This window comes from Montipora capricornis, chromosome 10 (assembly GCF_036669925.1).
Source record: "Montipora capricornis isolate CH-2021 chromosome 10, ASM3666992v2, whole genome shotgun sequence".
Lineage (NCBI taxonomy): Eukaryota > Metazoa > Cnidaria > Anthozoa > Scleractinia > Acroporidae > Montipora > Montipora capricornis.
Window position 1 is genome coordinate 12,060,979 of NC_090892.1, and position 12,500 is coordinate 12,073,478.

The 12,500-nt window shown below is 42.0% G+C and overlaps 2 protein-coding genes across 2 annotated transcripts; both read right to left on the bottom strand.

The window, feature by feature from the left end:
- Positions 1-7,831: 7,831 nt before the first annotated feature.
- On the bottom strand, positions 7,832-8,392 carry LOC138020309 (uncharacterized). Its single transcript, XM_068867316.1, has one exon. It carries the CDS (start codon positions 8,390-8,392, stop codon positions 7,832-7,834), a length of 561 nt encoding a protein of 186 aa, XP_068723417.1.
- A 448-nt stretch (positions 8,393-8,840) lies between these two features.
- On the bottom strand, positions 8,841-11,903 carry LOC138019464 (uncharacterized). The gene is made up of 2 exons (XM_068866259.1): positions 11,046-11,903; positions 8,841-10,594 (listed from the first exon to the last, which is right to left on the bottom strand). Exons 1-2 carry the CDS (start codon positions 11,674-11,676, stop codon positions 10,200-10,202), a joined length of 1,026 nt encoding a protein of 341 aa, XP_068722360.1. The 5' UTR covers positions 11,677-11,903; the 3' UTR covers positions 8,841-10,199.
- Positions 11,904-12,500: the final 597 nt, after the last annotated feature.

The window sequence follows — 12,500 nt, forward strand, 5'->3', positions numbered from 1 at the left end:
TCCAGAACGTTTCAGCAGAGGGTTGACATGTGCTATTTTCCATGACCCGGGGAAATGGCAATCTTGAAAAGATAGGTTGATCATCTTTGTTATGACAGGAGAAATTTCACTTGAACACCGTTTTAGTAGCCACGTTGGTATAGGATCAAGTTTGCATGATGCGTTGGAAGATGTCATTATTAAATGGTGAACATCATTAACTGACATGGGAACAAAACTGTCGAGCTTGACATCAGGTGAACTACCGCGTTCAAGGATAGGTTGCGACTGGCTGACTTCTATTCTGTCGATGCTTTTTTTATAGCGCTCAATTTTCTTGTAACAGAAATCACCGAAATCATTTGCCAGTTGATATGGACTAGTATGTGGTGGTAAAGGATTGGTGTGATTTCCTTTACATAGCGAATTTATAACCTTGAAAAGTTTCTTGGTGTCACCTGAGCATTGATCAATGAGGTCAGTGTAGTACAATCCCTTTGCCTTTTTTCAGAAGGGCAGAGTATTGGTTGCCTACACAGCGATAGGCATCCCTGTCACACTTGTTTCCAGTTTTTAACATTTTCCTTTCTTGCTTCCTTCGTTTACTTTTAACACGCTATGGTTCTTCATTGAACCAAGGAAATCTGGGTCTCACAACAATAACTTTCGTCTTCAGAGGGGCGTGACTCTCAAGAAGGCCAGTCAGTGTCTCATCATAACATTTAACCATATCATCCAGGTTGGACCATGAAGTAGTACAAAGATCTGATGCCTTTAAATCAGATTTGAATGCTTCCACATTTATCTGCTTCAGTTTACGAAATTTCACTTTCTCCACTAACAAATGAGGCCGTGGAATAGAAAGCTTGCCATGAACAAAGTAGTGATCAGATATGCGCAAACTTGAGACGTTTGTGGAACAGATACAAATGTCATTTGATGATCTCATTATCAGAAGATCGAGAGTGTGTCCAGATACATGAGTTGGTAGACTGATATGTTGTAGCAGGCCAAAGGTTTCCAGTAGTTCAGTGAAAGTGTTTGCATCAGAGTTCGTGGGGTCATCCAGGTGAAAATTGAAATCACCCGTGATTACCAGAATTTCAGGACACATGACAACATTCTCTAGATAATTGGCAAATTCATCAAAAAACATATTAGTGGTCACTGGGTGAGAATATAACGAGTTGCGTAGTTAACAATGCTTTTTTCACACCATCCTTCCAGGTTAAACGAGGAGTTCGCCAGGGTGATCCTTTATCGCCATCTCTTTTTATTATAGTTCTCGAATTGTTAGCAATATCCATCCGCAACAGGTAAATTTTGCTGACGATATGACAACCTTCGTCCGAGACAAACAGTCTTATCTTACTCTTTTTAATGTTATTATTTTATTCGGGACACAAAATGGCCTTAAGATTAACCACGATAAAACTGAGTCTCTCCTACTTGGAAATCTTAAAGAGACTGCGAGTAGCTTAGCACTAGATATTTGTGAATTTAAAAGATATGTTAAATTCTAGGTGTTTACTTTACTTATAATACATCAATGTTTTATAAACTAAATTTTGAATCAATTGAAAAATCATTAAAACAATTGGTAAAAGGATGGAGTTGGAGAGGATTAACGCTGATTGGAAAAGTGCAAATTATTAAATCGTTTGCTTTACCTAAGGTCTTGTATAGGCTGACGTTAATTTCAAGTAACAAAGAGTTTATTAAGAAAATAACACGTTGTTATTTTCTTTTGTCTGGAAAGGTAAAGATAAAGTTAAACGCGCGGTTCTAATAAATCAATAGAAAAAGGTGGACTTAAAATGCCTGACTTGAACTCGATGATCTCCGCTCAAAGAATCATGAGTATAAAGAAGTATCTAACTCCAAATGCAGCCAGTTGGAAGTATTTCTTGGATTTTCATTTAAGGAAAGTTGGTGGTAAATTCTTGTTTCACTGCAATTTCAACTATTCCAAGTTATCAATAACCCTTCCTACATTTTACAAAGAGTGCATTATGACATGGGCCTCCTTAAACTGTGTAAGCCCTTCTTCAGCCTCGGAGATTTATGAACAATTTTTATGGAACAATAGGTTCATCTGCATTGAATCCCGCTCAGTTTTCAACCAAAAGTTAATTGATGTTGGTATTATAACTATTCGGAACCTCCTCGACTCACATGGCAATTTTAAACAGCTTTTTTACCTACAACATGCACACCTCTCACCTATTGATCATTATTTCCTTTTTAGTCTCTTTTGTGCCATCCCGGAGGAATGGCGTAGATTGTTAAAGACAAATGAAAATGCAGCTCTTTTACACGATTGTTATGTAGATTTGGATAGTTTTTCACTACACCTTGGAGGGAAAAAGGTTGATGTTGAAAAGATTCAATCGAAACAATTGTATGAAACGTTTTCTTCTAAAACCTCTTCTAACCCTACCTCTATGAAGAAATACAATGAAATGTTCAACACAAAGACATTTGAACTAGACTGGGAAAGAATATTTTCTTTACCTTTTAAAACAACGCTGAATACAAAGTTAAGAGAATTCCAATATGAAGTTCTTCATAGAATTTGTTATACAAACATTATGCTCTTAAAATTTCGTTTAGCCGTTTCCCCTTTATGTTATTTCTGTAATAAAGAACTGGAGACATTGAAACACTTCTTTTTTTACTGTAGTAAGGTTAGCACCTTGTGGAATGAGCTAAACATTCTCCTTAAATAGCAAAAGTAGCGATGACAATGTTCTAGTCAATTACATGATACTTGAGAGCAAATACCTTATTTTTCGTTCGAAATTAAGCCAAACGTTTCCCACCATTGCCCTGTTAATATCAAAATGCAAAACAACGCACCAGATCGAGCGTTTCATTGCGAGTAAAAATAACAAACTCCACTTTCATAATAAAAAATGGCATCAATTTTTACCCATAATGGAACATGAGCTATCACCTCCAACTCCCAACTTAAACTAATACTGTAGTATTGTAATATGTTGAATTGTGTATAGTGCGTATAGCTTAGATGTGTAGTGTAGTTTTGGATGTTCTGTGTTTATTATAGATAGGTAGCGTAGTTTCGATATATAGCTCCTATGTATAGTTTAAAATTAACATGTAAACTAATAAATGTGAATATATTAAAAAAAAAAATAAATAAAAAGTAAGTTTTAAAAACTTTTATAATTAATATTCATAGAATAATTTTGCTTTGCTTTTATTGTAAAGCAACGCTTCCAATTAACGAGCCCACTAGCTTCCAGTTCATTAACTGATATCATATACTTTGAACCAAATTTGAACTGGAAAAAAACAAGCTTTCCGAATTCTGACATCACATCAATTAGTACTAATTACGAGCGCGTGCGTACCTGGTGTCACAATGACAAGAAAGGATACTTGGCAACTTAATCTTAATAAACATTATAATAACAGTGAACATTCACCTTACATAAGATAAATGTGTATGAAAGTAAAGTTCTCATGCAAACTCTAAAATACTCTAAAACTTACACATAAACCCACCACCTGCGTATTGATGAGCGTATAATCTAATTATCTACGTGTACAGTAAGTAAACCTCAAAATTTCTCAAAAGCTAGTCAACACAGTTTATAGTTTAAAACAGAAATACAAGTGAAAACTTACAGGTTTTACACGAAACTGAGTAGACTGCTCAACTTCGTTCTTTGTCGGAAGCTCCATTAAAACTTTCTTGGTCTTCGCCAGAAATTGATCTTTTTCCATGCACGAGGACCCATTCGATTGTATAGCGTCGTTGTCCAAAGCAAAATGAGAATCAACCATATAACGACGCATGCGATGGTTTCGTATAAATAAATAGCGGAAGAAACTGGGTCGGAAGTTGATCTTAACTTCATTTACGACCTCAGCTTTCATTTCACTCACATCTCTATTTTTTGAACCCGAGACACAGCGACTCAGTGAGCAACCCATGCCAGGTTAAAAATAGATCTAGAATTCAAGAACTTGCAGCCAAAATATCACTTTGAGAAAATAACTTTCAAACGCAACTCCTGCAACGCTACTTGTCGTGTTACAGTCAGAGTCAGTAATGAGCACTAATTATCACGTCACATAATTAGTAAAATCACAGTCGTCCAATCAATTTCGATCGGCAACACATCGTATAAACTCATATTCTACCAAAATATTTCAACAAGACACCTTTTCAAACGTATAAATAAACAAAAAGATGACAAGAAGGTTTTCACTGCAAAATTGCTCATGCAAAATGTTAAGGAGTGAGCTCTAAGAAAAAATGTTTCTATTGTGTTTCCACGTGTATTTCAACTCCCTAAACAAATTTTCTTGTTTCCTTATAAATTGTGCACATTTAAAGGCACATTCAGAGCTTTATTTGGGGTACATGTGAATGGTTGTTATTCTGACCATCACAACATGTAGCACTGAAGCACATGGTTAATGTAGCTCTGCTATTAAGAGCTTTAAATTCATAAAATTTACTTGGATCTTCTTCCTATACACAGTGACCACTTTCATGGACGCTATTGTGCTCCGTGCGCAGAGCTGGACAAGGGTATAGGGTGATGGGGTTAACTGACCCAGAATGGCAGAGCTCTTTAGAAGAGCAGTAAACAACTTTGTAACTCTTCTTAGCAGTTGCAGTGGCTTAAGCCGCTCCTTCATTTACTGTGTGTTTAAATCTCTCTACCAGGGCCGAAACTAGACGCGATAATTGGGGTGGGGGGGGGGGGGGGTGTATATTCATATATTCATGTTCACATATCGTAAAAACAATCGCTTTCAAAAGAAATCAGTGGGCCACAACACGAATATATGAATAAACACCCCCCAATTACGTGTCTAGTTTCGGTCCTGTTTTCTACAAGGTCCACTTTGCATGTGCTATACTACCATGCGTGCATTTCCTTGTACTTCCTTCCCCGCAGACAGAGTGAACGCCTGAGCAGACGTCTTGTTAACTTCATTTTATCAAGAAATTGTAGTCAAGAACGCAAAGACTAAGATTTAAAGACTTTCTTTTGACCCTCAGAAAACTATATATTTTTAAAAAAATTAAGTTGAATTAGTAGTCTGCAGTAGTATGCTGGCCCATTGACGCCATAAAATTTTCCCTCCCAATTCAGTAATTTTTAGCATCTTTTTCTTCTATTTTCTTATTTGCTCTATCTTTTATTTATTATGTATATATTTTGTGGGAGTTTTCCTTCGTTTTATTTTTCTAATAAATCTTATTTGATGATTCTAAAATTATTTTTTCTTTTCATCCAAACACATATCAGGGGCACCCAGCGAATCTGTTCCTCACATTATCTGTTCCCCAGAGGAATCTTGCTGGCTGGCAAAAATACAGGTGTTTCGATTAGCTGGCTGGGAAATTTTGTTATTGATAGAGGTTTTGCCTGGGAATTACTGACTTTTTCTAGCATTTCAACCCGAGCTGGCTGTAGAAACTCTGAAGACCGAGGAAGACTAAAAAAAAAAAGACCCCTTCCCTCTCCCAGAGAGTAGTCACAAACATACGACGGCTGGTCAGAGTGATTGCGCATGCGGAAAAAACCTGTTTTGTCCCGGTTTTGTCGCTTTTGTTCGGTCGTTTTGGATCGAGGGATTTGAAAGCGCGCGGAATTCCTGGCTGGGAAATAAATTTGATCAGCTGGCTGGGAAACCAACCAATTTTATCTAGCTGGCTGGGAAATTTCTTGTGTGTCTTGCTGGGAAAAAGGAACAGATAATGTTTTCCCAGCAACACTGAAAAACACCTGAAAATGCCTTAATAACATTTATTTTCATTGACTGGGGTATAATAATACATTTTACAACAAATTGGTCGTTGGCTGCCCCTGACATATTAACAGATATATTTGTTATTAACAGCAATGTTTTAGAAGAATGAAAAATTTTTGTTTTAATTTTCAAAACAAAATATTCCGGTGGCCCAAAAACGCCATAAGCCCGGGAGCTTGTGCACTGCAGACCTAAATCAGTAAATCGGAATGATTAAGGTCTGTCAATACTTCTTCTGTCAAGAATTCTTGTCACTGCACAAATTAAGAGAGTTGTCTAATACTCTGACAAATTTATGCATGGCATTGTGTTGTATTCACTTCAGATAACAATAGTCAATACTGCACAAAAGCATAATAATAGAACGAAGTCGAACAATAAGAAATTTAACAATGCCGTGCATAAATTTGTCTGAATATTGGACACGTATGCGTAGTTCTGAACAGAAAAATTGCTATAAATGAGTCTGAAACAGAGATTATACTTGTATGTTCGACATAAACATAATAAAACCTAGAGAATTGTTTTCTTTTAATGAAAATTTGCTATGCAAATGTTGAATAACTAGCATATTTAACTATATTTCATTCCCATTATTCTCTGGCCCAGGACAAGCAATCTTTCATGTCTTAACAGACCTTACTGTTTAAAAGAGTAAGGTCTGAATGGTCTAAGACTGTAAAGAGTTAGGTCTGTGAACAGGCTATAAGCCCAGTGATGCCATAATACAAAGTACATATTATTGTACACTACTGCAATATTATTCCTGCTATAGTTTAGAAATGGCGTAGAGAAAACGAAACAAACAAAGACGTGACACTTAAAAAGTCACTATTTAATGTTATGGCGCGCAGAAAAGACACGAGATGACATAGTGGGCAATAGTGGGCAGGGAATATACTGGCAAGGCTCGGATAACCCACCGACCGGATGAAACCCACCGGATGGGGGGCCTCGGCACATGGCGCCATGCCGAGGGGGTGCCCCATGCCTGTACTGCAAGGAGGACATTGTTGCTGGAAAAAATTACCTGGGGCCAAGTTAACCCAGCCAGAGAACAGATGTCCCCTCCCTGACGGGGCTCCAGCACAGGGCTGAAGGGGTGCCGCAGGCAGCAATTCCCCGCCCGGAAACATTTATTAAAACTTTTAGATGTATGATTATCACAAACCTTAACCATAATAACTGGGGGCTTGAAGCCCTAATGACAAGGAGAGAAAACAGAGTTTCGAAGAACTGGTACATGCAAATTGTTACGAGATAAGAGGGTGGGAGGGAGGGGTTACAATTGGAGCAAAGTACAAACTTGCAGGTCTCAGAGAAGGGACAAACTGATTACTCGCATGACATGCTATGCTTAAATAGCAGTTGCCAAATATGGGCATGTGTTGTAAATTACCGCAGAGAGACGAGTGTGGGCTCATCTCAGAAAAGGTTGCTTGCCAACATTAACCTTTATTTTATGCTAAAATAACATTTAATGTTATGGCGCGCAGAAAAGACACGAGATGACATAGTGGGCAATAGTGGGCAGGGAATATACTGGCAAGGCTCGGATAACCCACCGACCGGATGAAACCCACCGGATGGGGGGCCTCGGCACATGGCGCCATGCCGAGGGGGTGCCCCATGCCTGTACTGCAAGGAGGACATTGTTGCTGGAAAAAATTACCTGGGGCCAAGTTAACCCAGCCAGAGAACAGATGTCCCCTCCCTGACGGGGCTCCAGCACAGGGCTGAAGGGGTGCCGCAGGCAGCAATTCCCCGCCCACAAACGCCGAGTGTAACGAGAACGTCCCCTGTGTGGGGCCCATAAATTTAAGTAAGACAGGGTAGCCCAGGCCAGCTCTCCACAGGAGGTGCAAGGGATTAGGCATAGGGAGACCTTGGCCCCAAATGGGGGAGTGACAGCGAGGCCAGCCGCCTGTGGAGGAAGTGGCCTGGGGCCCATGTAATACCAGAATACACTTAAAAATTAAGTAAGACACTATAAATGCAACAATAAAAACAGGAACAAGGAGACGTCGCAGTGTTCTCAATGTATCTAAAATAGGTGTCAGTTAAGGCAAGATGCCAAGTTCCTGGGTACTTGGAGGATAGCCTCTTTGGGGGTCTGGATATAGGTTTGGTAAGCGTTAGATTTCCACCTTCCGAGGACTTTGATTAGCCAGTCAGGGAGTCCCACCGCTCCTGCTGTTGTGGCAGCACCAATACGAAAGCTGTGTGAGGCGAAGTTTGCGCTGTTCAGGCCACAAACATGCAGTAGAGCGCGCAGGTTGTTGGTAAGTGATGCACGGGTAAGATTGCGCCCATCAGCAAATTTGAAGAGAGGCTGAGAGGTACTTTGTCCATGTGTTTGAAGAAGATAGTCTTGAAGGGCAGTTACGGCGCAGACGTTAGAGTCTGACCTAGCTATAGTGAGTTTGGCTGTCTCGCGGAAGGGGTCAGTCTTGGACTTCTTAATAGTAATTTTGAGGTAATTCGGACTGAAAATATTAGGTTCGAGGCTGATATCTGCCCTGGATAAGTGAGTATGGGGGTCAAACTTGCCATTGCAAGTGAATTCGCTGCTTCGTAGGAAACCGAAAAAGGCCAGCGTAAAGGCAGCCCATAACATGGAAGAGTCAACAGCCTGGGAGTGAAAGGGTTGTAACTTAGAGTAGATTAGATGGAGAACCGTAATAGTGATGGGGTAGCGTGCCCGTTTAGAAACGGTCTGTGAACATTTTATGCCTCGTAAAGTTTTATAAAGGAGGGGCATGGAGGTAAAGTCCAGTTGACAACCAAACTCAATATGCAGGTTTTTTACTGCTGCCAGATAAACTTTAATAGTGGCATGGGAAACTGTATTGGAAAGGTGGGTAACAAAGTGAATTAAGGTAGCCTCACTGCTGGGTAAGAGAGGGGTATGGGGGGAAACAAGCCCATGGTGTAAACAAAAGCGAATAAATTGGCGTTCACCAGAGGAATATGTACGGCGGGTGGTCGGTGCAATGGAGTGGTAGATGAAACTGGCCGCCTGCAGACTCAAACTTTGGTCAGGAAATGAGGGATCTGGAAAGGAACAGGCGATGCATCCGGTGCGAGAAGGCGGAAACGGGCCATCTGGAAGCGAGAGAGACTGTCAGCGATACCATTGTCAAGGCCAGGGACATGTTTGGCGGAAAAGGTAAAATTGAATTTTAAGGTCTGCAGGGTGATTAGGCGAACGAGATTCATAATCCGGGGTATTTTTGAGCTCTTCGCAGAGAGAATGGCAACAGTTGCTTGGTTGTCACAGTGAAAGCAAATTCTCCTATTAGCCCAAAGGGGAGCCCAGAGCATGCAGGCCAAGTAAATTGGGTAGAGCTCTTGCCACTGGATGCTTATGCCAGTGGCAGGGTTGAGCTGATGGAAAGGGTGCCATTTACCCTGGAACCATAGGTTATTGAAGAAACCCCCGTAGCCAAGGGAACCGGCCGCATCTGTAAAAAGGTGAATTTGGGGAGAGGGCTCAGTAAAAGGGGGGAGGAAAAGGCTTACCCCATTCCAGTGGTCTAAGAAGATTTGCCACATGAGAATGTCTTTCCTGAATTCTTGGTTGAGTGAAACAAAATGCCCAGGGTGGCGGACCCCCCGAGTAAGATTTATAATCCGTTGCATGAAAGGACGACCCGGGGAGATAACCCGACAGGCAAAGTGTAAAGTCCCAATAAGAGATTGGAGGTCACGTAGGCGGCAAGATCTTTTGGAGGACCAGGAGGCAAGCATTAAGCGGGCATTGTGTAGTTTGTCGATTGGCAGACGGGCTTCCATGCGGACAGAGTCAAGAGTTATCCCCATAAACTCAAGGCACTGAGTGGGGCGGAAGGTCTTCTTTGGGGCAAGGGGGATATTAAGCTCCTCAAATAGGGTGAGAACCTGGCAAAGGGCAGTGGCACAACGGGAGAGTGGAGGGGGCTGGGCAATAAAGAAGTCGTCCAGGATATGGATAATGGAGGGGATGTTGAGGTGATTTTTTACTAGCCATTCCAGGGCATCTGAGAGTTGATTGAAAAGGTAGGGGGCACTTCTAAGGCCGAAGGGGAGAGCTTTGTCGAAAAAGAAACGACCCTTCCAGGACATACCCAATAATTCCCAATCATCGGGGTGAACGGGGATAATGCGGAAGGCCGATTGAATATCAGTTTTGGTCATGAAACAGCCGGGGCCATGTTCAAGGACCAATGAGATCGCGTCGTCAATGCGAATGTATTGTAGGGAGAAAAGTTCAAGTGGGATGTTGGCGTTCAGGCTACCAGGGGACCCTTTGGGGAAGGAGAGGTGGAAAATAGTGCGCCATTTTTGGCTATTCTTTTTGGGAACCAGCCCGAGGGGATGGATCTGAAAATTTGGAAAGGGGGGGGATTCAAAAGGGCCTGCGAGGCGACCAAGTTCAACTTCTTCTAGGAGGTTGCCTTCGATAATTGAGGGGTGGCGGTAAGCCGAAGGAAGGTTTTGGCTGTTTTAGGAAGACGGCTGCCTTGGTAGCCCACCCGAAAACCCTCGGTTAGCCCAGCAGTTAGGTTAGCTACGAAGGTCTGATTGGGATGGGTCTTGAGAAGGTTGGATAAGAGGGGAATATTCACAGGGGTCAGAGGCGTCATGGACAACAGGGCTTCAGCGGTTTGATGATTTCTTATCAGTCTGGCTTCTAGGTTTTGAAGGGGGGTCATCGTGGCGGAAAGCTGGGTGGTCTCCGTGGCAGGTTTTGCAGCGGTGGCTGAAGGGGCAGGGGTCTTGGCTGCATTTGGTCCCTCGGTTGTAATTGTTGCAGAGTCCCCGCTGTGTATTGTTGGGTCTAAGGGCGGAAAGGGAGCACCCATAAGAATAATGATCCCCACTACCACAAATAGAACAGCAAGATTTGGCTTGCCCGGTAAACTTCATAAGGTAGAGTTGTGTATCACGTTCTCCCCAATTGAGGGAAAGGTTTCCGGCCGCTTTCCGACGGAAATCGATGTCGTAGGAGAGCCAGGCAAAACCGGCAAATTTCCGTTGGGCTGATCGGATGATCTCCTGGTAGGCGAACATCTCAACCGCCCTCCGGGGGAAGGAGGTTAACACAATAGTACAGTATACGGCGAAGGCGGACAACCATTTATCGATAGAATCGACATGCGTTTTCTTCCTGCGGGGGTTAGGGAGTTCTACCTGTTTCCCGCCAACGGATATGGACAACCCAGTAAGCTCGTTATCAGTTACAAGGGACGAGTTTTCTGGCAGCAGCAAATCAAACTCAACGTACTCACCGCGTAAAACAGCTTGCTTGGTCTTTGTAGGGACGTGATCAGCGAGAGAAGATGACGGTGTAACGGAAGGTAGATGAAGGTCGGCGCTTGTTGACGAAGATGGTTGAGAAAGGAGACTCGCCACGAAGGTTGGGTCCCCAAGTTCTCGAGTTGTTGCGAGCTGAGGTGTCGAAGAGGACGTTGGAAGCGCTGTTGGAAGTGACGAGGCACTTTGCACGGCTGGCCTGAAGTTCTTCAGCTTTTGATCGACGATGTTGCCGATCAGCGTAGCCAGATTTGCTGGGTCAAATGCAGAGTTCGCGGGAGGGGCCTCATTGCGGCCGCCATCTTGGATATCCTCTGGGTTGTTGTCGTTTGGTTCGGTTGGTGTGTCGCCGGGTAATTCGTCCTCCGGCGTGGGATCACGGCGCTCGTCCGGAAGGTCACTGTTCCCTGGTTCTTGGCGGTTGGTGCGTGGACGTTTGGCGGCTGATGCAGAGGCGTCAGAGTTTCGCGTGCGTGTGGCCGAGGGATTCGAAGGAGAGATCGAGCCGAGCCGCTCGATCAACTGTTCGCGTGAACCTGTGATTAGCAAGTTGTTCTGCGCTAACAGAAGACGTAGGACTTCGTTGCTAAGCCCGGAGAGTTCCATGAGGTGGAGTATCAGGTAGTGGCGGGAAAAACGGAAATAAAAAACGATGTTACAATTGGAGCAAAGTACAAACTTGCAGGTCTCAGAGAAGGGACAAACTGATTACTCGCATGACATGCTATGCTTAAATAGCAGTTGCCAAATATGGGCATGTGTTGTAAATTACCGCAGAGAGACGAGTGTGGGCTCATCTCAGAAAAGGTTGCTTGCCAACATTAACCTTTATTTTATGCTAAAATAACATAAAAAGTCACTTAACATAGTTCGTTCAACAAAATATCTTCCGGAAAGCGAGATTTTGAATTTCATAGAGCACAACTTTCCTTTGTACCCATGGAGTCTCCAACGTCCTTCTGTTATCTCAAGCATTTTCGAATACACTCTTTTTTTTTATAAGAACCAGTAAAAATTTGCCCAAGCTCAATGTTCTTATTTTCCCCCCGATTTCAGGCTCAAAATGTTATTAGCTTGTTCTTATCATGCAGTCTTTTCTGCGATACAAATTACAATACCTATATGACATCACGCAAGATTAGGTTCAGGATTAGTTTAAGATTAAGTTTTAATGTCAGTAGCTTCATTTAAATAATTTGATATAATACAGTATTTTTACTGTAATAGCTGTTACGAACGTTACTGTATGAAAGTTAAGTTATATATTAATTACAGTTATCAAAATTACCCTGTACATTTTTTCGTCAGTCTCAATTTGTTCTTATTTTGTTCTATTTTTTTTGGAAAATTCAGCCTCAATGTTCTTATTAAATTGGTTCTTTAAAAAAAAAGAGTGTAAAACTTAAAGGCTACAATGTTCATCTCGGCGA

Coding starts and splice junctions, on each gene's coding strand:
- LOC138020309 (XM_068867316.1), bottom strand. CDS start 8,392: ATGTTATGGGCTGCCTTTACGCTGGCCTTTTTCGGTTTCCTACGAAGC.
- LOC138019464 (XM_068866259.1), bottom strand. CDS start 11,676: ATGGAACTCTCCGGGCTTAGCAACGAAGTCCTACGTCTTCTGTTAGCG. Junction 10,595..11,045: donor CAAGCAAGCTGTTTTACGCG/GTGAGTACGTTG, acceptor TTCCGCCCTTAG/ACCCAACAATACACAGCGGG.